The sequence below is a fragment of the Copadichromis virginalis genome, linkage group LG12, assembly GCF_057382275.1.
Source record: "Copadichromis virginalis isolate Kocher_CV1m ecotype Utaka linkage group LG12, C_Virginalis_male_GT1.1, whole genome shotgun sequence".
Taxonomy (NCBI): domain Eukaryota; kingdom Metazoa; phylum Chordata; class Actinopteri; order Cichliformes; family Cichlidae; genus Copadichromis; species Copadichromis virginalis.
The window spans coordinates 18,285,862-18,312,061 of NC_140629.1; the positions used below are offsets into that span (position 1 = coordinate 18,285,862).

At 43.7% G+C, this 26,200-nt stretch overlaps 1 protein-coding gene across 3 annotated transcripts in view; it reads left to right on the top strand.

Annotated features, from left to right (window-relative positions):
- Positions 1-26,200, top strand: part of mctp1a (multiple C2 domains, transmembrane 1a) — a 136,344-nt gene that overhangs the window by 106,123 nt on the left and 4,021 nt on the right. For 2 of the 3 annotated variants that reach the window (XM_085475132.1, XM_085475135.1), the window contains exons 17-21: positions 5,961-6,017; positions 11,405-11,503; positions 18,845-18,954; positions 19,562-19,671; positions 19,861-19,958. In XM_085475132.1, the coding sequence (XP_085331258.1) occupies positions 5,961-6,017; positions 11,405-11,503; positions 18,845-18,954; positions 19,562-19,671; positions 19,861-19,958 (474 nt within the window). The remainder of the gene's footprint in view (positions 1-5,960; positions 6,018-11,404; positions 11,504-18,844; positions 18,955-19,561; positions 19,672-19,860; positions 19,959-26,200) is intronic. The other variant, XM_085475133.1, reaches the window with a different exon arrangement.

Consider the following 26,200-nt stretch of genomic DNA (forward strand, 5'->3'; position numbering starts at 1 on the left):
TATCTGTCCTCACACTGGGCTTTGGTCAAGCAGAGGACCGGCTGCTCTGCTGGATGAGAGAGATGGCTGCTAGATACATGTGCACGCATGTCATAGCAGCGAGTCGTATTCTTGCGTGTGCCTGCTTGCATGAATAGATGATGGGCACCGAGATTAACAAGCAGGAACACATCCCAAAAGAAATCTTTCCTTGCCGTTCTCTTGGCCCAGAAAAGCCCTTACCAGATGTTTTGAAGGTGTTAATTTCAGTGCTGGCTGTCGGAGAGGATACATATGGAACACGGTGATGTCTCTTTCTACCACAGGATGACGGGCAATTAGGCTTCGTCACACTGGAGCACCATCCTCTTTATCCCATGCTTCAGACCATTACATTGATTCACCCAATGGATCCACCAAACCATTACGGAAGAGAAGACCTTAATGGCCTGAAGATACTTCACACTTACATATACGCCTCCTGTGGCACGATAGCTGACTATGATAAGTCCGCTCTCGCCACATGGTGATTTGAATCATTCTCACAGAGCTTAGTTATTGAGGTCACAAGGATCTACTAATACTAGTTTAATATTTACTTTTCTCTGCTGTGTGTAACAGCAGCGTATTGTTCGTTAGTGTAAATAAAATCTGGTTTATTTCCAGTCAGAATTGTCACATGTTATTTGAACACTGTATCATTTTTAGAGCGAGTCTTCATTGCGATTTCTATCTGTTCTATTTTCTCCTTGATTTTGCATCTCAAAACAACTTTGCTCGCAACACTGTGCCTTGACATCTGCCCTCATTAAGAGCCACGCGCAACGCAGGTGGAGTAGAAGTAAATATTAGGAAAAGCTGGAAGGAAAAGAGAATGCGCCGCCTATTATACCTCAACTCCTCCAGGAAGTCACACCATTTTTTGCTCATAAAACTGTAACTCTGGAAAGACAAGGGGAATGAGAAAAGGAGATGGAGTGGGAGCAGGAGACAGAAAAAGACAGGGAGGCATTCAGAGAGATGGAGGCAGAGGAAAGCAGCGGTGGATGGCAGGCACTCCTCAGTGTGGAGTCAGACATGGCAGTTGGTGACAGGTGACAAAATCAAAAGGTCATGTCACTTTTAACTGGGAGCGCCTGTGCCCCGCTGATTTCCCCCGTGCCGCCCCGGCATCGCCGTGCTCATCTCTGCTGCTCTCGCTGCCTCTCTGTCTCTGCTAAACTGGCAGATAGGATGGCAGGCTGGCAGGCAGAAAGACAGGCAGCGGGCATAGTTTGAAGCGGGACGGGAGCATCGGGAGCAACAGGGATGCCACTGCAAAATCCTCCCATCCTTTTCATCATATTGCCACCCCCCTCTCCCATCCCACTCCATTTGTCTAACTCCCTTCATCACACTGAACCTTTGTAACTGTCTGTGCTCTTTGCTAACAACACCAGCAGTTCAGGGTGTCTGTCTCAGTGCCTGTTGGTGTTGTTGTTGTTATTTTGTCTTCATAGCATACCCGCCCATAGCTCTTTGTTAGTGTTTTTGGTTTAAACCTTGAGCTTAAGTCTACAGATGTATGTGTTTCTGCCATACAAGACATGTAGTATGTTACTTGCTCTAGAACTCGTTAGCACAATTGAATATGAAGAACAATGAGAAAAGCTAGACTTTTTAGATCTGAGAAAGACAAATAATGCTGGAGGAGCTGCTTAATCTCTGGCTGAACACTTGGTGATTTGTCAGTAGCTAAATAGGAAAGGAAGAAGTAGCTGGTGAGTTCGAAATGTCACAAAACAAGCCCAAAAACTCAATATCTTCTAGCGTTCACGAAATTTGGTGTTGCTTTCATGAATATGGAGCTGCCCTTCTCACCCCCACCACCAGCTCCGGTAGCACCCCAGCCTCACCCCTATCCAGCCCCCTGCTGGGTGAGCCCTGGCTTGGGCAGTGCAGATGGAAGGGCCCCCCTCTGAGGGCCACGGCTCTGACAGCTTGTGAAGGGCCCGCGTGGGTCAGCCAGGCTCAGCCTTATCAGCCGCGAAGCTCTTCCCCCAGTCTGCAGAAACTGTGGTGTAGGCAATATGTGCACACATACACATGCACTCATGGACAGTGCATACCAAGCAGGGCCTTGAGATCCCCCAGCCAGCCACTCAGCCAAACCTCAGCAGCTGGAGAGGTTAAAACCCCCTCACGTATCAAAGAGGAAAAGCAGCAGGAGGAAGGAGGGAGGGATAGAGGAATGGGAGAAAAAAAGACGGAAAAAGTATATCTTCATGTTCGCTGGCGATGTCTGCCTCGCCGTCAATTCCCCACGCGGCTGTCATTGGGAAGGTGAGGAGAGGAAATAGTGGAACTCCGTACGGCCAGCAGAGAGAAGGCCGAGTTGAGAGGCAGTTTTCAGGGGAAAGGTGAAAATGATGTAGCTGCTAGTTTAGTAGTAGAATTTTACTTTTCCCCTATGGAGTGTTTGTGTGCGCTTGTTTCATTGATTCAGACAGGTTCTGTCAATTTTTTTTTCCTGCAAAACCAGGAGGATGGTGGATCATTGACTTGTGAAGTAGTATTTGAAATACTTTGTGCGCAGTGCCTCAGTCGATATAAATATTTAGCTGATTAGTCTTGTATACATTTACCATGTTTCTGTCTTTCCAGTGACCTTAGGTAAATCCTTGATTTGGCCCTTTTCTTTTATGTGAACATACTCATGATTGTCTTATCTTCTCCTATGATTTAACTTATGATCATATTTACTATCAAATTCAGCATAATGCCACAGAGCTGTGTATCCAGCAAGCAGAAGATCACAGTAATAATCCGTCTGACCCTGAGAATATGCTCTCTGTCCTTGAAAACACACTAGGGGTGCTGTTGCACCGCTGATGTTGTGCAAGAAGCTTCTCATAACTGTTCTTGAAAAACTTTTAGATATTTACCTGCACAGCTAATAGAAATAGTCCCCTCCAGCAAGAAATATCAGATCTTAATGCTCCTAATAACTCTTTCTTGTTTTTGTTTTTTTTAAGTGCAGGCACCTAAACTGTGCATTTCGCAGGCAACCATATATGCACCAAGAATCGAAAGTTTGGTCTTGTGATGCTAAAGTTCCATGTTTTTAGCAATCATGTATCAATTACCAGTTATGTTAAAGTGATGGCACCACAGTTTTCTAGCCACTAAAATAAGGACATAATACACCACTTTTGTGATATGGATTGACTCAAAGATGACTTATCCCCATAATTGAAACCTCCACATAAACAGCAGTAGTGTACTTGTTTTCGGATTAAGTAGACGATGCACTGTTGGTTTTAACTCACAGCTGTTTTAATTTGCAGCTGGTATTTTTGCCTTGATGCAAAATACAGTAAAAGAGGCAAAAAATAATTCAGATAAAGCGCGTCGAGCATGCAGAGCATGTGTTGGAAAGGGAATGCAGCAGCAAATTAATTCTTGCAAATTAGCTCTTCGCGTTTAGGCAAAGACCAAACAGATGCATTCACACATCCAAAGCCATTCGAACTCTCAATGTCATTGCGCTCGCTTGCATTCTTTGCGTGTATTTCATATTATCGCATCTATGTATGTATTTATGGGGCACAATGTAATCTGTAAGAGTAGCCTGCATCATCCCTGTATCATTTGAATGGGTCTGAATATGTTAATCCCCACCTCTGTAGATACTGAATTGACTGGAGCAGCTCTGCAGGCAATGTGAGCCCTGCGCGATCCTGTCGACAGCAAGGCTTTGATGCTGCCGTGCTGTAATGATAGTAATTCAAACAACATGATAATGGGGGGGATAAGCAGACAAATGATATCATACACCAAACAGGTCTTAGAAAGAGGAAAGAATGAGACAAATAGAGGGAGAGGTAGAGCGATGCAGAGAACGAAAGAGGGATGTTTGGAATTCATTGGCTGCACTGAGGTAATTTATATCCTCCCGTACTGAGACAGTAGCTTCAGTGCACGCATTTAGCCGTGGCAATCTTCAGGGCAGATGACATGTTCCGTGTCTTTTTATTTATTAATTTTACACTGTGTCTCATTGCAGGAAACATGACTTCTCTCTGTAACCAGCGGCAATAGAAGGGAGAGAGCAGAGCGGAGAGCAGAGGGAGACAAACGACTCTATCATTCTCTCTGTCTCTCTAGGTCATGCTTCTCCACCTAGCTCATGCTCATTTCTTTGTTTAAAGTTTGGAGCATGTGCCAGGCATGCCCTGCTAATGCCTCTGTGTGGAAGATTCCATTATATTTCTATTTTGGCATGGATGAAAGGATTTGGAGGGAACCATGATGTCTTTATAAACAGTTATAGTTCATTTGTTTAGAGATGCCAGAAGGCTTTCATTTTTACAGTATCTCATCTACATCTTTTCCCTTGACTGAGCACGAGAATTCCCTCTTCGGTATTTGTATAGTGTAGCGCTGGATGTGCTCAGTGTCAATAAAGAGACCGTCAAATGTGAACAGTCGAGCTTATTTGTCTAGACATGGCAGAGTTTCATTGAGCTGGGAATGGCCAGTTGTTACACAGTCAGACAGTTAAAATGAGGAGTTTCACACATACATGCACAGCACTTTGCCCTAGCGATTCACTTATATTGATAGAACAGGGACGCGCACGCACGCACACGCAGTACCCTCTCGACTCCGCTGTTCTGACTGAACTCGTCTTTGTTTGTGTGGGAAGCTGCATTTACATAAGAGGCTTATGTCAGCCGCCACATAGTTTCCCCCCGTATTCCAATGAAAAACAAAAAGGACAAAAGCTATTGTCTTGTTAAGTAATGATTTTTGGATTTCTCCAAACTAGTTCGCACTGTTCTGGATTTGCTGGGGGGGGGTGCAGTAATGTCGGGGATGGGTGAAGGTTTTCGAGGGGGTAGGGGCTGGTAACGCTATCAAACAATGAGAGCAGATCAAATCCGAGGTTGACAGCTGTAGGGCTTATGATACGGCTGTTTGTTTATGTAAATCGTGGGCAACTATATGATTTGTCATATGATAAGCTGTGATGTGTCATTGATAGAGGGTGGATAAGATGCAGCTGTAATGGTTTTCACTTTGGTGGTATCAAGACACAGCCAAGTGTGAACCAAGGTGTTCAGGGATGAACTTCTATGGATACACGTGTGATTATTGCCTTGCTTTCACACATAGAGGTCTCTATGTGATTCCAGTGTGTCTTAAATACTTGTTTAAAATGTGCGCTACTTATTTTGTCCAGTACCCTTTATGTTTGCTGTCGTGAATTTAGACCGAGCGTGAGCAAGCGTCGTAAATCATGCCATTTTTCTTTGTGTTCTACAGTATGTCTTGTGGTTTCTCGGGGCTTCAGAGTCAGGTCGGCTCCAGTTTTCTCGGTTGTGGATCACTGAAGCAAATAGTTGCTGTTCTTTGTGACTCGGTCTCTGCACTTCAGGCTTTTCTTCTTTCTTCTCTTACAAAGCGTCTGCGAGGAAGAAGAAAAAAAAGCATAGAGAACTGAATGTATATAAACCAGTGGTGGAGGTGAGAGACTCATGCAGAGGTTAAGGAGGTCAGAAGAAGAGGAGTTCTGCTGTCTTCTCCCTTTGAACAGTATAAGTCTTACATGCTTTTGTGCAATGCCGTTTGACTGCTTGAATAGACTTTAATCCTCAGCCCGTGGAAATTCAAAGCCAGAGCATTTGCTTGCATTTCCAGAAGTGTCAACATATTTGAACAACAGAATGTTTCTAAAATTAAATTCTAATTGAGAACCATTCTGAAGCTTATGACATATTAGCACTCACAAATCCAATAGTTGTGCTTTCTGCATGTCTTCCATACTCATTAACAAACTCTTGCCAGACATAAGCAGAACCAATCAGCTTTAATATGCCTCTTTGGATGCTCTGATGATGTTAACCCTCTGTTATCTAATGTTTATCTGCACTATAGCTGTTGCATAAACATTTTATTTCTCCTTCTCGTTTTTCTCTTTGCTCTGTTGCAACTGTCAGGAAGCAGTGGAGGACCTGCTGGAGGATGAGGATGAGGATTTTGACAAAGATGACAAGGTAATTATGTCTCGTGTCAGAGATGCATTCACACACACACACACACACACACACACACACACACACACACACACACACACACACACACACACACTCGCACACACACTGCCTCAGGAGGGGTTGACACTGCTTCAGAGACCGGAAACACAAACAGACTAACAAAATGACTCCATCTTCCCCTCCCATCTCTTCCCCCTGTTCAGATATTCTCACTGCCTGAGGCACAAACACATGTTCACAGATTGTACAACCTTTTTAACCTTTTCAAAAGTTTTCTCTTTAGGTGTGTACATAACATATTCCTCACCTTTTCTGCTCGGGGTTTCGCTTTGTTTTTGATCTTTTCGACGCGCTTTGGTGCATTATCCCTAAATTTCCCTTCGTACAACAGTGCGCTAACTTTACAGACACTGTGCTTCAGTCTTTCTTCCTGTGAACATACACCCATATAAAGTGCTTAGTTAGCTATTTAGGTCCATTCACTGCTCCTTTATGTCGCAGTAAAACAGCATCTGGGCTTGTCCAGACACTATCAGGTAACAACAGGTGGCTACTTTACTGCCTCCGCTCGTTTGCACTGTAGGAACAGCTACTGAAACAAATGCCACTGGACGGGATACAGAACCTTGTCAGTGCTCCACCTGGGAATGGTAATTGAAATAGCACAGCGCTTAATCTACCCACTGTGTTGTCTGCTTTTCTTGTGTGTCAGGTTTGAAATGAAAGTAATTTTCTCCTTCAGACTCTGGTGTGTTGAGGTTTCAAGCAGTGTGAAACAAGAGTGGCATTTTAGCATAGTTTGCACTTGGTTTTATTTAGTGTGAAAATGAAAATGATTTGACTTGATGCTTGATACTTTTCTGCCTCACACCAGATTGTGATGTGATAATATGGATGGTCTGGTTTGGTAATGTTTTTTTAAAAAAAAAACATTTCCAAGAAAGCTGATGTTGGACTTGTAGGCTACATTTACTTATCTAACGCCAACTTTACAACAGACAACAAAAAGGAATGGTTAAAGAAAAAAAACTTTAAAAAAAGAAGCAACATTTATTGTGTCATTGGTCAAACAGTCATCCCACTAGAAAGTCAGCAATCAATCAGCCAGGCAGCCAGTTGAGGGATGAACACACAGCAATATGTGAGCATTACATCCTCTCCCACAGTGCAGAGGCAGAAGGAAAGTTTCTTGGCTGTGAAGTTCCAAGGCTGAAATGTACAGGGGGGCACTGACTGAAGATATGCACCAGGCAACCTTGAACTTTTTTTTCCCCCCACTCCTTCCCTGTGTCTGTCCTCCTTATTGCATTTCTAACCTCCTCTCTGTGGGGTGGGGGAATAAAAAATACAAGCATTTGAAAAGCTGCAGATTATATAAAATACATTTTGGACTTTCATATTGAAATGAGGTGCGGAAGCAGTTTGTGCGGCCTCCGTCAGATTTGGTGGCGAACTGATTATTCCAAATAAGAAGGCCTTGCTCTGTGTTCACACAGGGCTGGGATGCTGGATAGCACAGCTGCCACAAAGGCTACAATTTACCAACTCTGGCTTCATACATTTTGATCTATTGCTCCCCTCAACTGTTAGCATTTCATTTGAGCTGTAGGGAAGTTGAAAGGGGGCATTTTTCTTTTTTCTTCGCCTACATCTCTCTCCCCTCCCACTCTCCTTCTTCCCCTTTCCACAATCATCCCCTTCCCTGACTTTTTTCCCCCCCTTTTGCTGTGACACACACTCTCTTCCCTTTGCTCTCCCTCCAACCTGGTTAAGTGCAGAACAAATGGACTTTCAGGGCTTAGCAAATTTGTCTTTCACATTGGATATGAGGTCTTTTACATTGGATATGAGCTGCAGCTTCAGATTGTATGAGTAAGTATGAAGGACGGGTCAAAGGAGGCCTCTTTAATGGCACAGGCCTATAGGGGAGAGTGGGAAGAAGAGAAAGAGAGCAACAGAGAGAGAGAGAGAGAGCAAAGGGAGAGGAAAAAAAGATTAATAAATGTGCCAAGGCCTCATTTTAATTGAACTTGAAGCATATGTTGCAAGTATGTACAATCTGTCCCAGATGTTTACTTGGGCCATGTGCACAGCTCTTCCCAGTGCACCACAAGGCAGCTATTAGCTGGATAACCTTTGCTCCAGAGGGTAAATGGGGTATTACATGGCCAAAAACTAGAGCACCTGTTTTTCATTGCATAGAGGACCCCTTGCAGGCTTTTTGCCTTGGATTACCACATGTGTTTTGACTTAACAGATTGTTGGGCAGACGTGAAAAGTGTCTTTCTTGTGAGCAAGCACTGATATTAGTCACTTAATCTCAATGAAAGTCCAGCATCTAGACTAATTGATGGGGACGGCTGAGTTGTTAAAGCCAAATAGGCAAGCACACGAAGGGTGAAAGAATGTTAGACATAAACTAATTCTTTTTGTCTTCTCCCTTCCGTCACATTGTGTGTGTGTGTGTGTGTGTGTGTGTGTGTGTGTGTGTGTGTGTGTGTGTGTGTGTGTGTGTGTGTGTGTGTGTGTGTGTGTGCACTCACCTTGATATGGAATTTTTTTCTTTTTATCCCGAAGTGCATTACTCATGTAACACATAAACGTAAGAGACACATTTATTGAAATTGCGTATCTAGATTTAACAGTTACGGTTATTATTATTTATACTACATATAAGGATGAGTGTTTGAGGGATAAAAAGGTCTACATTTTTTCATCGATTTGAGAGTCCTGTAGTCTAATTTATGATGGAAAAACCTTTAACTCAGCTTGTGCTGTTGATTATAAAATCACGTCTTTGATTTTCTTTTATGAAATGCCAAAAGGAATCTCTTAAATGATATGGACAGGTATCTGTGGCCTTTTACACAAAGCAAATCCATGGTTTTCTTTTAAACCTGTCTTACACTTTTAAAACTGCATCCTGCAGTATCTTTGTAGACCCCTTTCACCATCTTGAAATACAGCTTGAGCAGTGTGAGATAGCAAAAACACGCTGCACATTCCTGTATTTACAAGCATGTGGCTGCAGGGGCTTAAGTGTATAATGTAGCTTGTGATGTCTCCACTCACCTGTGGGCTCGCTGTCCAGAGCTGGCATGAGCCAGTAGCCTTTAGGCTCTGCACGGGTGCGAGTGTTTGTGTGCGTTAATGTGTTTGTGTGAACGTCTCACGTGGATGTGTGTGTGCAGCTCAGCTGCCTCCCAGAGGGGGGCTTACTGGAAAAATGGAAAGAGAGAGTGAATGGGAGAGAGACAGACTGAAGGAGTGAGGAGATTACCCTCACACGGTTGACTGGTCACTGAAGCGCTTGTGCTCCGCTCAGCTAGGCTCCACTAGCCTCAGGAGGACCTGACACAGATAAGATACACACTGCAATCATGTCCTGCTCACGGGCTTACTGCTCGGTGCACTCCCTCTCTCTTTCTCCCTCTATGCCTATCTATCAATATCTCGCTCACATACACACACACGTACACAGACATACCACATGTACCAAATCATCTTTTTGGTTTCTCGATTATTCCGACTCGTTTTTCTCCTCGTAGTAAATATAGAGCAGACGTTATTACTTAGTTTGAACATTGACCTGAAAAAATGTGAATGTTTTGTCGTCGTTTTTTTTTTTTAATAGACCCAGTTCTTCAAGGCATCAGATTTGGGGGTCAAACAGTAACCCACCGGCTATTCTATAATTTAGTTTTTTTTTTTTTAACCTATTGAGGCAGAGGCTTAATATAGTTCTAGTATTTAGGATATCCTCATGTAATGTGTGTACATCCAACCTGACACATCAGTAGTAGATTTTAAAGGTGCTATTGATGAGTTATATAGAATTCCCTGTTTCTTCATACCGCCACAGAGTTTCTCCTTATCCTACTCATCTGTAGTGCTGAGACAGCCATTTCACCCTCTGCTGCTGTCCCTGCAGGCATGACTCATGCAACATACAGAACATGTATGGGCGCACACAATCCTGCCCGTGTGTGTGTGTGTATGTGTTCATCGCTTCTTCTCCTGCAAGCGTATAACTGCTGATGGATGGCTAGTATCAGCACACATATCCAGTGCAGGCCTCACAGCCACTTTCAGCTGTTGATGTTAACACCCAGAATCTCTGTTTCTTTTCAAATGTGGCTGACTGTCGTCTTTCTCTCCACAACTTTTCTCCGTTTTTTTTTCTCCACTCAATACTATTAAGCGAGCGCTCAATGAAAAGTTAAATAGGGCACATGCAGCGCTGTTTCCACGACTTGTCTCCAGATAGCACATAGAGCTTCTGTAGCACCTCCCTAAGCCACCGCACTCCTCTCTTAGCCCCAGTCACGGCACTGTGCCGATCACTCAGATAACGGCATGGCATAATGTAATTGGACTAAAGAGCGCACTGGGAATTATATCAATGCTCTGGAAGAGGGGGAAAAAGTGTGACTGAAATGTTGTTCTGGGGAGGCTATTGAGCTTGAGATGCAGGTATCGGGGGGGTTCAGCTGCTGAGGAGAATGGGTGAAAGAGACAGAGCAGGAGAGAAGGGAAGAGAATAAAGTTTGAATGTCTGTCTTTTCTTCTTGCCGCCTGTGAAGGATGAAAAGCGTCACGCTGTAAAAGATGCTTTTGACTTTTCCGCTTCATTTTTCTTCCCATCTCACTGTCTTTTTTTTTTTCTCCCCCGTTGTTCAGCAGAGACGCTGGTAGGAACTGCATTTTAATCATGTTTTGCTAATAGAGGCAGGAATGAAAACAAAAAGGAGGGTGAAAGAGGCAGAGAGGAGTATTGTCTGTCTATGCAAAACACACTGCATTGTTTGTTTGTTTTCCCTCTTTGTCACACACATACATCAGGTGGATCATCTCTCACTATCTCTATTCCCCCCAGATGCATATCTCTTGCTTTGTCTTTCGCTTTCTATCATCACTCCTTCATTCTCAGTCTTTCTAGCCTGGTTCAAATGAAAATTGGTAATTTTTTGCACCATGGGTCTTTTTTTTTTTTTTGTTGGTTTGTTTTTTTTTCTTTGCTTTCGGCACTATTCTTATGCGCTACAGTGCAGTGACCACGGTCTTTGTAGAGATTGCGGACACGGGCGCTCATCCTGATAGATATGCAATAGTCCAGTGGACTCAGGGAGATGCATATTTAGTTTGAATTTTACTACCCAATGCTGTTGTTTCAAAGTTTAAATAAAGATGAGCACTGAAAAAAAGAATATTTTCTGCATTGCAAGGCTGAAGCTGTTTTGATTGCAGTGCTTTTGCTGTTTTCTTTCCTGCACAGGGTGATATAAATGTATAAGACCACAGCTGCAAAACATCCACATTTTCTAAACCTTTTGACTTTAATTTCTGTGGGTTGTAAAGAGAACATCTCACTGTAATCTATCCACAAGGACCCTAAACCAGGCCCCTGGGAGGACAGCCGTGATAAAAACCATATCCTCGAGGATATGTTGGCTTCCTGGCACTTTGAATGGATACGAGCAATGGTGGTAAGTTGATCTGTGTGTGGTTCTGGCACCGACTCCCGATGGTGTTTGTTGCTGTCTCCCAGTTCCCTTTTTTAGCTCATCGTCTGTCCAGCGGCCTCTGTGTGCCGTCCTGTCAGGGTTTGTGTACAGTACCTGTCCCCCATGTCCGCGTCTCGATTAACACCCACACACACACTGCACGTTTGACCCTCAAATCCAAACCCACTGCAAGGGTTCTGCCTGTGCCTGCTTTTTAAGGTAATGGGGGAAGCTACTGAGCTCCAGCATGGAAAGCGGCCCCTGTCTTTGTCTTTGACTTCCCTGTGGCATTGTAGACTTGTTAAACATTGAGGTGAAATGTGTAGACTGAGGTGTGACAGTGTGTTTTGCTGGTGGGGCTTTTGGTTCTGGGGCAATAAAAGGTGACATGGGAGTCACTCGAGTGCTTTTGTGCTTATTTATTTTTGATACAGTTTGCACAGAAACAGGGAGCACAAGGGAATAAAATGTTCTTCTAGGTTGGTGTAGTGTTTTTTTGGGGGTTTTTTTTGGCGTGCCAAAAAGTAAGCTTTTAGATTCAAGCTTCTTTGGAAGTACTAATTAGGACTCACTTACACATAAGGACTACTTTCACACCTTATGACCCCCTAAGTCACTGATAATAGACAGCTAACAAACTCATTTTCGAGTGAGTTTCAGTTCCCTGAGTGTGTGTGCATGGGTGTGCGGTGGCTGGTGCGGTGATTTAAATGTTTTTCTCAGCGCTTTTGCTTTAAAGTTGCTACAGGAACTGCAAAATTGTCACATATTGCTGAAGAAAATCCCAATGCTCATTATGCTTAATGCAACAATGACTATTCCCCCCAACTGTTATTGTTCTGAATCGCATACACACAAGTGGCTGAACCAACTGAACTTTTTGATTGATGAACTATGCATCAAAGGATTACAACGAGCAGCTCCTTGCACTGTAGGTGAGGAGTTCTTGCGTGTTCTTATCCACCCAAAGTAACTCTTATCGAGACTCTCGCCGAATAGGATGTTGGAGATGGCACATACTCAGCCCTCTCGGTCTCTCATTGGACAGAATGTGGAGCACAACACTTGACAGCAGTGTCGTCTGAATTTGAAAGTCAGACATGTAAGAAGGCAGCCGCCACCTTTTCTTTTAACAAGAGTCATAAATCTGTAATGAGCACAGAGAGGATGCATATTTTATTTACTTTTTTGAAGATGTGATCCCTTCACTTCATAGCAATGCACTCTCGTTCTGTTGTTTTTTTTTTTCCCCTTTCCAAAACAAAGTTTAAGACAGTAGATTTTACAGCTTTTTCTATCTCCTGTGTGTCTGAACATGAATGTATAATTAAAAACATGCCAAGGTTAGCAGGTTTTACAGATTGAGGTGCAATTTCACCCCAGCAAGATTAAAATATGATGTCATTAATGAGAGTAGTTAAAAATGTGACACGCGTGTCTTTGAGTTTTGTATGTTTCCCTGATTTTAAAAATATGAAAGCTGATATGTACTCTCATCTTTTAGGCATTTGACAGTACAGTGGGATGCTGTGTGTTTTAAGCCAACCCGGATAGAGAGACTTAGACAAACAGACGCACTTAGACAGACTGACAGACTGACGGACGAGGGGAGATGGGCTGGAGCAGCTAAACCAGGCCAACAGAGGACAAGACTAATGTCGTCCCATTCATCACACTCTGCCAGGCTGCTTCCTGGGAAGGACAGGGGAAGGAGAGTGCGGGAGCAGGGGGAGCAGAGGTGAGGTAGGATGGCGGTTCAGGGCGTGGCATGCAGCGGGAGGCCAGGAGAAGGTGATCAAGTGATCAAGAGCAGAAGTTGAGAGGTAGTAGTCATTTATGTTTTTGTGTGCACACCTGACCTTGAGCCTTGATAGAGTGGCTGGTGTGGTGGAAGTGATGAGAGGCCCCACGGGGATATGGGTAAAGATGATCAGTGGCAAACAACCTCCTGCCAACCAGACGCATTAGAGACACGCACACAAACTCACACTCATAACGCCAGAAACCTTTCTCTTTAGGACAGGAAGCAGAGGTCAAACTGAAAATATATTAGCGCCGCCTCCTTTAAAAACTCGCTACTCTCGTTCCCCCCTAACGTATGTGTAAACTTATCCCCGCAATGGGACTTGGCTGGGTGAAGAGACTAATTAGCGCTAGAGAGCATTGTGCGTGCGCGGGCCACCTTCAGCTGACAGACTTAACTGGAGCTTGTCTTTGACTGTGTTGAAGCAACCCTCGGCACACACAGGTTCTCTCAAACGAGCAATGCAGCACATCATGCACATCAACGCAGGAAAATACATATACAGTCTTTCTGCTCCGGCCTATAGGAGCAGGATTCAGGATGCCCCTTCTCATCTTTACTGGACGTGCTGTGCATCTCAACAGCACAGTAACACAAATATTTCTGTATTATGTTTAGAGAAAGAGAGGTCAAGATGGAAAAAAATGTATCCCCCCTCACCCATTTGCCCATGGATTAGCTGTTATATGGGATAAATTATTTATTAAAATGGTACCCACCGATTTAAAAAAAAAAAAAAAAAAAAAAAAAAAAAAAAAATCGAACATCTGCCCCTTTCATGTGGTGCTGGCGAGGTGCCAGGTTGCAGGGTGGTATCTGAGGCCATTCACAGGGTCTTTGTCTTGTCCTGTTGTCATTTCCTAACAGAAAAGAGATGGTATTCTAGGCCACTGGGTCCTTTTTTTTCTTCTTTTTTTATTCCCCAGGGGGCCTTTCTTAACTCCCAATTGGTAAAATCTGTGACTCATCTTGTCCCCAGTGGAGTTGGTATTACTTGGAATAGACCTCGGTAACACAATAGCTTTAGAGCAGCTGAACTATTTAAATGGCCAACATAAGAAAAATGGGTTCCATGCTTCATTTGATATTTTTATTACTCTTAAAATGCTAATGAACACATGAAAATGGGAAAAATAAACCACAAAAAATGCTTAGCTCACAAACAGATTTAATCTTAAAAACTAGAAACAAGGGGAAGGTGTTGATTAACAGAAATTCAGCAGTGAAAATTGGAGTTTTTATTTATATAAAATACAATTTTGGAAGCTTTTCTTTTCTATGTTCTCTATGTTTTCCTGCTTTTTCATTTTCGGGTAAGCTGTCTCTATAGTGCTCTGTTTCGACTTGTGGTTCATGTACAGTGCTCGACACGTCGCCACTAGAGAGAACAGTATGCCATGGGTGAATGCAAATGAACCAATAAAGGCCTGCTCTCCTTCCAGTGACATGCACTTTCATCAATCATTTTCTTTATTTCCACTAATTAAAAAGAAAATGCACGCCCAAATAACATCTTTATCAACACAAAATCATTGTTTTCTTTTTTGTTCAGTAGCGACACACCTAATTTAAATATACAGTAGATGCTAATCATATGCACTATTTATTATCGTGTCATTGCTAGTTCTTTCGCAGGCTTTGGAAATTGAATTCGTGTCACCCTCTAGCATTCCTCAAGTTGTTCAACTTTTCAGTGGGTTTTTTTTTGTTGTTGTTTTTTTCCTGGGGTGGAAATGGGAGGGATGTCATCTCTCTCTGCAGTTACAAAATCAACAAGAACGCTTTCAGATGCCCTCTGGGAGCCACATATTAGCATCCTGTCACATTTTATATGACATTTCAATTTTTACTGTGCTGCCAGAGTGAGAGGGGCAAAAAAAAGGAAAAACAAAGAAAAACAGGTGCAATTTTAGCACAGCGGCAATGAGCTGCAGCCGCTTGTGGTTCAGACTCATTTTGCAGTTTGATGGGATATATGCCGCTACATTATAACGGTTAGGTTTATCATTTTTATGGCGTAAATCAGCAGGGAGAACAGTGTGATCAGAGGTTAAAATAGTCTCCAATGGCTCTCTCTTTTCCACCAAGTAGATATAGGACAGATATTTGAGTCCAACCTAATAGGCGAAGTCCTCAGTGACCTCTCTCTTGTTTAGCTCTAGGCCTTGGGTCAGTGAAGAACAAACTGTCTTTGTAAAGTTTACAACTGCTCACTTTGCACTTTTGCATATAGATGTACTTTGGTGTGATGGTGGTGTCTTTCTGAGAGAGAAATGGAACAGTCGAGTGCGCCCGGGCTTTGTGCATCTTCCCTTTGTTAAATATTTAAGTTAGTTTTCAAGGAGTTTACCACATTTGTTTACCACAATTTACCAGCAAGTGCAATGTGGTTAGCCTGACTTGGCTGTTTCTTTGACTGTGTGTGTGTGTGAGAGTGTCCCTGGGCTCTCTCTGGTATCACTGAGGGGTTATTTTTCCTTAACACATATAAACAACTCGCATCACTTTTAACGAGCCTTTATTGCTGTTCGGCTGCTGGGCAATAAAGGCTGAGATTTCATACCGCACTTCACACATCCAAACAATGATGCAAACCTTGGACATAGGGATGCATTTATTTTCTTTAAATGGCATCCATGCCATTAAAACATGCAACTCTCACCCAACAAAGGACACTAACTCACTAAATATTTCAGCTACCGACTTGATGACAGTTAATTGATGTCAAGTAATTCCTTCTGCACAAGGAAGCATCTCATTCACCAACTGTCTTTATGGAGCTTCTAATGCACAGTAGTAGAATATTCTGCTGACTTTTCTGTCTGTCTGTCTGTCTGTCTATCGATTGTGTATAGATGAAGCTGGAGTGTTTAAAACTAATGATGCTAAACACATTAGGCAAGTTCATGATGTTGCCTGGCTGATTCAAGCCAAGCGGCATCATCCATCACGACCGGGTTGCTGTAGGTGTTGGGATTTGTAGCATGCTTTGAGCATTAAAATGGCTTGCATCTGTGGCCAAGCTAAATCAGAGAGAGGCCTAGCCAGAGTCGATTTTACTAGCCTTGCCTTCACTTCTCCAAACAAACCCACTTAGTCTCCCTGACAGAAACAGGAAGACACAGATGGAAATACAGGTCCTAAGACTCCTGTAAAGCACTCGCTCCTCCTGAGTGAGACAAGAAGCTGGGCAAGAGTGGAAAAACCATGTTCTAATTACTTACCACATGTGAGCTAATTGAAACACACGGTTCTTGCAAACTACATGTGCTCAAAGCATGAAAAACAAGTCTTTTATTTAAAAAACTTGTAATGGATCTGCTCTTGAGAAGCGCAGATTTTATTTCGATATGAGTACTTTCTCTATTAGTCATGACACTGTAGTGCGAACATGCTCAGTAGAAAAAGAAACTGCCTTTTGAAATCAAGGACCCCTATCATCTAATCTCTGTTGGGATATTGTTTGTAGAGTCACGCAGCAAGACCAGGTGTGCAGATCAACCTTATCTAATAGCTGTAGGGTGTGTGTGTTTGTGTGCATATTAGGTTCCATTATAAGAACAGGTTGCCTGACTCCATATGTGCGCAGTGTGCAGGGAAGCTGGGAAAACAAGGTTCTCCGTGGCCCTCGGTGTTATTGCTACCTCCCACCTCCCCAAGCCGTGTTTGAAGACAGGAAATAGGAGTCAGACCGCAGTCCGAAGGGCATGTGGCAATGGTTTATACTCAAATGACCTCTGACTTATCCTCTCCACCCCCGCCCGGTCTCTCACACCACTCCTGTGGCCCTCAAACACTCTCCCCTGAGCCCAGGACCGAAAATAAAACGTCCTGACCCGGCCCAGCCTGGCTCGGCTCGGCCTCACCAAGCCCAGCACAATAGACCCTGCGTTCTGAGATTTGTTTGACTCAGCAATGAAAAACAGATGGACTTTGAGGAAAGGCCTTAGAAGAGGAGGACAGCGGGAGGAGGAAAGAAAGGGAGTCTTGTAAAATATTTGCGAAGAAAAATAACCCAGAGACGCTGTCTAATTATATCTATTTGTCTTGTGTGGTTTTGCTGGGGAGGCCATGTGGTCTCCCTGACTGCTCCATGGTTCATTTTTCACATTATCTGATCCTGGACGGAGAGCAAAAAGACGAGGGTGGGTTTGGGGGGCAGTTTGGGTCTCAGTGGGAGGGTTGTGGTGAGGTGGCTGGCCTCAAGATGGAAATGTGGTAAAGGCCTTTGAGGTCCTGAAGGTTTCAGGTCTTTGACTGCTTCACTGTCTTCTTTGGCGATGGTAGTTATAATTACTTAGAGCTTTACTTCTCTAATCTAGCAACGTCCATCAATCTTCATCAGTAACATAGTCTTTCCTACACACAGAGAGAAATACTAGGCATGTGTGGTTATATCATCATCTTTTGGTTTTGGGGAAACTTTTCTTGATTAAGATTTGAGGGGGTTTTTTTTTGTTTTACTGTGTAAAATATTTACTTTCTTCAGCTTATTCCATTCAAACCATTTCTTATCTCACTGTTTTTGGCATCTGTAATTTATTTTCTTCTATTACAGGTGTTTACACCATTGATGTGGTAGAGAACTTTCACATGATCATCCTGTAATTACAGCCTTCTCCTCCTTCACCAATTTGTTTAAAAATCACCTCCTCCTGCCACATTATGAACAGGTCACCCACAATAGTGCACATAATACTCGTATGACTTTCTCCTGGATAGTTCTTTTCTACCCTTTTGTCTTCCGAGCATGTCCACCATTCACATATTGCAACAACCAGTCTGCGTGTCGATGTCCTCACTCAGCCAATGGCGTTTAATTGCTCTCTGTCACCTCATTTTGTCCAGATCCGTCGTGCCCCTGCCTGTCAGTCAGCAGCTCGTTGACTGTTGCATGACTTTTTAAATTCTTCACTTTGTTTCGGTAAGAAGGGCAGGGGTTGTCGGCTTCAGATTGCCTGCCTATTTTGTGACTCCCCCTGACCCCTCCCACTCTGAAGTCTTGGTGGTGAGTGACAGTGTTAATAAGGATGATAATGATGTCACGGCTGGTGACATCATCACACTGTGCCAGCCAGGAGGACAAAAGAGAGCTCTGCCTGGTCTTCCAAGCTGTGTTGGCAGCAGCAGCAGAGAGAGAGAGCGAGCCCAAAGATTGATCTATCCATTCGGCTTTCAGTTTAATTCTGCTTCTCTCTCTGCCTATTCACATATTCAAATTTTGCCTGTGTGAGGATTCGTAAGGAGGAAAACATTTTGATTTGTTCTGCCAACTTTATATCTCTATTACTGCCTGGAATGAAAGCACTCTGTCACTTTATGCAGGATATCCGGTGATTTGGCTCCCCACTCCAAATCTTTGACGCTATTTAAAATGTATTGTTTTCACAAAGACGCCTGTGCCCAGCCTCTCTCTTCTCTCTCTCCTCCTGTCTCTTCTCTGTTTCCCTCCACGTCTTCCTCCCTCATCCTCTCTTTCTCTCTGTCTCTCGCCTACATCTCTATCTGTCCTCTTGCAGGACTCAGAAAGAAAGGGCTTCATGAACAAGCTTTATGCCATTCAGGACGTGTGCATCAGTGTGCAGAATGCGCTAGATGAAGTGGCCTCCTATGGCGAGAGGATAAAGAAGTGAGTCGTAAGCCTGCTCCTCGGCACCCGGCCCGCTCTGCTCTGCTCCGCACGTCCCTGTGTTGTTGTTTTGGTTGTGTTTTCTTTTTTTTCTGCCACTCTGGCCGGTTCCCTTTGCCAGCATAACTGAGTATAACTTAGTGCCGCTCTCAAGAATTAATGCCAGTGTGACACCCAACCCTGGGGAACAAATAGAAAGACTGCTTGTCTTTATGTCCACCATATCTTACTTGACCTTGCATTACCTTTTGTCATGCAGATATTAGATTAAATACACTGCATGCACTTACACAAAAGCATTTATTTATTCATTTTTTACATCCCTGTATGTACTGACAGCCTTTTTTTTTAACATACGGTTCATACGCAGAAAGTTTTGTTTCATTAAAAGTTATAGTTGAAGATACAAGTAAAAGAACTGTTTCTAAAAAAGTGCTTTTCTACATCTAAGTGCATTCACACTAATGAATTCAAAAAGGTGTAAAAATTTCTCCCTGCAACCTGTTAAACTTTGCTGACTCATTCCTACATTATTTCTCAGCATGTTTTTATTATATCTGGAGTAAGCATTGCTGCTTATATTACTCTCCATCTCCTCTCTTTGCAGCACATTTAACTGGACTGTGCCTTTCTTAAGTTGGTTAGCTATCGTGGCTCTCGGAGTGGCCACCATCATCCTCTATTTCATCCCTCTCCGATATATTTTGCTGGCCTGGGGTGAGCTAATGTTGTATTTTTTATTACATCATATAGTATATAAGAACATTCAGATACTCTAGCTAAATAAATCTGTGTGCCATGATATTTTTTGTGTGAGCACACAGAGACAGTACAACAAATATAAAGATGTCTCTGTCTTTCCTTCTTTCAATTCTTACCCGTCTGCCCCCACTTTTCTCTCTGCAGGAGTGAATAAATTTACAAAGAAGCTACGAGATCCCTACACCATTGATAACAACGAGCTGCTAGACTTTCTGTCCAGAGTGCCCTCAGATGTACAAGTGGTGGGTGAAATTTTATGTGTTTCATTTTTTATATCTTTTTTGAGATGACTATCATCATCTGTCAGTTCCGGGCTTGGACAAGGGCTAGGGCTTCTTTTATTATCTCCTCTGTTTTCTTTCCCCCTCTTCCTCGCGATCTCTGACTCCTCACTGTTGTGCTTTCATGTAGGCTGAACTGACTATTCATTGTTTTAGCCATACAGACATCTAATCTAATTGTTTCAAAGCTGTTTCTGTGTTTTCCTATTAAAAGCTTCCAAGTCTAATTCAATTTCCACATACATGGCTGGAGCTGTGTAGTAAGATAACAAGGTTAAGTGAGTTTAGTGGCCAGCATATAACTAGGTTGATTGACTCCATACACGTACACTCACACACAATTACAGTTAGATGCTGTCTCACAGCTTTGCTAGTAATTGAAACAGAGTGTAAACCAAGACTTAACCAGCCCCATGCGGTTTTGCTTCTACATTAACCGTGAGATCAGATTAACTTTGTGGCTGATGACTACAGATGCTTTCTCAGGTAAAATATAGGTGTGTGTGCGTGTGTGTGTGTGTCTATGCTAACAGTAACATGCTGTGCTGCCCAGGACCTAGTGCAGTTTAAACTGCAATTAAGCGGCAGCTTGTGAAAGTTGTTGTGTTATCCAGCACCAATGGTTTCCATTGTGGCTGTTAGGCCCCGCTGAGCTGAGTTCAGTACGCACACACAAACGCACACAGATGGAGGCTGAGACTGAACGACCTGGGGCCTCTGATATGACCAATTCCTTGCCATATCATTGCTGACACACTTCCTCTTTGATCGCTTGTTGCCCGCAACTTCTTTCATCTTTACGGGGTCATAATCCTTGCTCCCCTACGCACCCCTGCCAGCCCCCTGTACCCCACTCCCCCTCTCTGCCCCCGTGCAGTTTTACAGTTTTGTAGTTTACAGGGGCCTGCTGCAGCAGCAGGCACAGGGCAAGTAGCCATCGAGTTAAATGAGCCCAAGCTGTCCCCTCTGGTGAAGTGCAGCCACCTTACACACCTGGAGCCTGGAGGAGTTGAAGGGTGAAGGGGCCCTTGCCTGGCAGGTATGAGGCCTTTACAAGGCCCCTAATGAGGGCCTGCTGGCTAGGGAAAGAGGGGGTAGACACAGTGCTCTGGTCTGGTGCCCATGCTGCTGGAGTTGTGCCTACTGTATAAGTAATACTGTAAGTGCTACTGTAATGGTTATTGCTGCAGCTGTTGGAATGGTAATTGTTGCCAGGTTTCACTGAGAGTTTGGAGGCGCTGAGAGCAACGAGGGTGAATGAAGGGGTGAGAAGGGTAAAATTAGAGAAAAGATGAAGGCAAAAATAGAAAAGCATGAGGGGCGATGAGGGCAGAAAGCAAGAGTAAAACTTTGTTTTACGTGCCCGTTAAGCCAGTGCCAATGTTTATTTCTGCAAATAGGAACAGGTCAGTGAAATTCAGCTAGTCAAACCCGTGATGGTCACGGAAAAATTAGTTTTCTGAGAAGGCACCCTGCTCTGCGGTCATTGGCTAAAAACAGACCGGAACGTTCTGCTCTGCAGTGCGTCCGGTCGCTGCCTCCGGTGGTGGGTTCACCTCATTGCCTGCCCCCGTCTCGCTGGGTCAAAGACGTCTGTGGGGATTGAGCCCTTGAGGCTTTCAAATGATGCACAGAGGTGCTGGGGTCTAAATGGAGTGTCCCCTCACGGGCACGTGTCTATGGCACCCAGTAGTACTGGTGCAGGGGCCCACTATGCTTGACATCCTGGATGACTAATGAATACTATTTCTGGGCCTCAGTGTGACCTCACACACATATATAATCACACACACACACACACACACACACACACTCTCACACACAGTTTTCCCAGCCGTTGTGCATGTTAGGTGGGTTGGGGTATTTCAGTGTACTGTTCCGCATCATTTGAAGGTGCTTCAGTGCCAGAACTGATGAGGTTCTAATGACTTTCTATACAAAGGGCAGCCACACTGGTCCACAGTTCATACACTGCATATACTGAGGCTATACAATAGAGCAAGGCAGAAGCTGTGGGACATAGCCTTAGTCTTCCCTAATTTTTAATTTTTCTTTATATTGTGCGTAGCACGGAAATGACTTTGCAGTAACATTTGTTTGTCAGCATTCGTACAGTGAATGGAAGGCACTTTACCAAAGGAAGCCTCTCAAAATACTGATACTAGGCCCCTAACAGCTTTGCCAGACACCCTGTAAAAGCTAAATCACCAGCGGAGCCTGGGAGCTGCAGTTTCTTTTTACCACTTCAACAGTTTACTTAAATCATTATCTCTCTCTGTGAGCACCCATGTTAAAGGCTGGCATGATGTTTAGCACACGTGTGTTTAAAGGAGCAACCGTCTCTCTTTGGATTACAGTTTCTTGTGTCTGGTTTGGATCTTTCGCTGGTGATAACGGATGATACCGGGGAATCCTTCATACCCTCTTAAACGAGGCCATGCTCAGGACCTTAATAGCACCAAGTATTCCCTACCTGGTGTTTGGGAGGTGTCAGCGCACTAGTATGTTTTACGACACCATTAGCCATGCGAGCCAGGGAGTGCGTAAATGGGGGGCAAGGCAATTAGCATGCCAAGTGGCCCTTTATGATCGGTGTAAAGGAGCTGGATCAAATCCCCAATACAAAAATAAGCATGAATTCCAATTTAGCGGCTAATGAACAGCGGGCAGTCGGGTTAATATTTTTAGACAACATTTATGTTGGGGATGAAACCTCATCGGACGTGCAGGGGACAAAGGCAGGATAGTTAAAGGCTGAAACGGTGCCAAATGCCATCACTCACATCTACTAGAGGTCTCTCTCTCCTTCGCTGTGCCCTTCCCACTTTTGCAAGAGGTTTAAACATTTCATTGCAAGAGGGCAATTAGTCACTATTCAGTCTGTGTCTTGTCACAACAGCTAACAGGCAAAAGTTTTCCTTACTTTTTTTCCCCTCACTTACTGATTTACGTCACCTTGGAATGCCTTTTCTCCAACACAACAATAGACACGATTGCTGAATCTTCCAATCTGCAGATGTCTGAACTGTACACAGCAGTGCTTCCCTGGAAACATTTAATAACCCTTATGCTCGTTTAGGTGTCGCACGAGATGAAACCCGGCGAGTTTCGTGCTTTGCGCGAAAAAGGACTGAAAGGGAGAATGACATAGTGTCGTTAAAATATAGCTCGCTCAGGTTTTTTTGAATCAATTTATTTACTCGCCTATTTGCGTTTTTTCCCTCCCCACCTTTTTTTTGTTTTTTTTTGCTCACTATCAGCCACCTTGGTTTCGCCTTGTCTGTCTGCCCACACTGGCAACATCAAAACACTGTCAAAGGTTCAGTGTGAAAGGGGGTGAGAGAACATGAGAGGCAGTGAGGGAAGAGCAGGTCCTGGGATGCTTTGTGGGTAACACGGTTAAACGAAGCACTATGCATGGTACACGCTCCCCTTCAGCGGAGCACACTTCAAAGCCTGTTTTGCACTTGTACTGTCAACATTTGGGAAAGGAGAGGAGCGAGGGTGGAGCAGCCTTTGAGCAGTGCTGGGTCTTTACCCGCCGCTTCTCTTGTCGATGTTCCCTTTAAGTTCCCCGCTCGTGTACCAAATTGCTTGTGTGCTTGCTGCATTACCTCACTTTTTACTTTCCCCCCAATTTTGGTTCATTTTATTTTACTAACGTCCCACTTTCTCCTCGCCTCCTCTGCGTTTTCTTTTTCTTCTTCCTTTTTGTTTTTTGTTGTTTTTTTTACTTTAACTAGCTCTTGCCTCCACTGGTTTTGGCGCCTGTGTGGGTGCTTTTGTGTGTGTGCTATTAGGTGAGGTGAGTGGGGAGCCAAGGGTGTAACATCAGGCGGGCCTGTCACCTGCGAGCTGGAATTGAACCTGTGATGCATGAGCCCCCATTTCTCCCGGCTGGCAGCTCTTCACAGTGAAAACTCTTGTTTTGATTGAAATGTTGTTGTTGGCACTATTTCTTTTTGTTGATCCCCTTCGCAACTCTTCATGAGAAACAAAACCTTACTTTCTACTGACAACCAAACTTTTCTTTGTTTGCATTCACTCACAAACAGGAATTGTTTGGACAGGAATGTCAACGCACGGAATTAAATTGCCGTGTATCTTCTTTGCTCCTGTAGGCGTTTGGCCATTCAGTGATCACGCACAATACCTGTCCTACTTTTTGGATTCATACTGACTTGTTTAAAACTAACAGCGAAAGATGCGAATGAGCTACATATGGAGAAACACTTTATTAAAGTTGGATCTTTTTAATTTGCTTTTAGTTATTTGATGATGAGTACAATAGATGTCCGCGCTGACGTGCTGTTATTCCTTTGCTCACGAGTGAATTCAATCATTCAGCAATTCACCCACTTGTTCTTCTACAGACGCACCACTGTCATTGATTGCAGTCAATGTGGGCACTCAGCCAGCACTGTCATGGTCCCCTAACAGAACTACCACTGCATAAACACACATACACACACACACACACACACAGACAGGGCCATACAAACCATCTCTGTCCCCTGGGTTTTTGTTCTGTTGTCTGCTTTAGTTGGCATGGCTATAAAAGGATCCCCACCCACATATCTGTCATCACCCGAGCATCCACAGATATCCCTCTGTCTCACTGTCTCACCCAGTCTCTTCTTTCCTCTCATTGTTTTCTCTCCTTCTCCCTTTGTTGATTTGTTCCTTTTTTGTTGTCTATTTCTGTCCCTTCTTTATCTTGCTCCTCATCATTCTCCTTTCCTCTACCTGGATTGCCTTTCGGCGTGCAGTCTTACTTCTTTCCTGACTGTGTCCAACAAACAGACTGTATTTGTACAGCTGTATGTTACCTTGTATAAATACAAGTATGTTGTTAGCTTGCCTTGTGGACAGTGTGGAGTATCCAGATCGGAATCAGAGCAGTCTGGCTGCTTAGTGAGGCGTAGAGAGCAACACATGCTGGCCTATCCACTCTGTAAGCACCTTAACGGGACATTGGTGACCAGCACTGTGAGACAGAGGAAGCAAAATAACCCACAGTAGATGTGTGTGTGTGTGTGTGTGTGTTTGTTTGTTTGTTTTTTTTATATGATTTGATAATGTTAAAAAAAGTGCCTAGGTTTTCTTTATGTGGGCATCTGTGCATTCTTTGTCTTTGCTGGTGTTCATTTGTATATGAGTGTCTGCATTTTGAAGCACATACACACATGTGGACATGTGTTTGGGCTTTGCAGGCACAGGACTGGAAGGCTTCATTGAAGCGACAGTGGGAACCAGTAAAAGATGGATGATAAAGGCTTGTTCCTAGTCGGTGCTGAAAGATGCTGCTGTTCCTGTCCACAGTAGACAGAACTACCATGAGACAGAACAGAGAAACCATATTGATGTCGGTTTGTTGTCTTCCTGGAGAATCAGAGAGAGTGTCAGTCAGTCAGCCAGGCAGAGTAGCCTATAGTACATCAACTTAGGAGGGAATCCTCAGACGATTCTGGCTCTTTGGTGCAGTCACTGTTAAGTCTATTTTTTTTTCTATTAGTATTCCGATTCAGTGGCTAGTGCTTGTCGCTTCCTTGAGTTTGTCTAGACTAGCAACTGCATTTGTGCGCGCATGCACGGATGTGCACATTTGAAAGCGAGTGTGACAGCCTCTGTTTGTTGATACTCAGCCACTGTGATGCCGTTTGCATCTGACTGTCCATCACTTCCACGTAAGAGCAGTTTCTAGGATCGGCTCACCATCTTTGGAAAGGATTCTGTCAAGAGTGAATCAATTCTTGTTGCTGAGACATACTGTGACACTCCCTGAGTGATGACGCTAAGCATCTTATGAAGTGATGAAGTGAGGCAATACGCAACTAAAATGTCTGTTTAAAGTGGTTTAGCGATGCAGTGCAGATACAAAAATAATGTCCTGGTAATTTATAGGATTAAGGAGTAGTTTAACATTTTAGAAAAGCTTTGTTTTTCCCTTTCTTGCTGTGAAAAAAAGTGACGAGACTGATACCATTCTCATATGTGTCCATTAACTGGCACGGACATATGATTTGCACAGCTCAGTTTGGTATAAAACAATAGGAACAGCTTAGAGCTTGCCAAAGGTAACAAAATGTGCCTGCCAGCACCTCCAAAGCACACAATGAAGACATTATATCTCGTTGACTTCATTTGTACAAAAAAACAAATTTTAAAACGGTGACAACAAGACTCCAGGAGGTCGCTGCTCC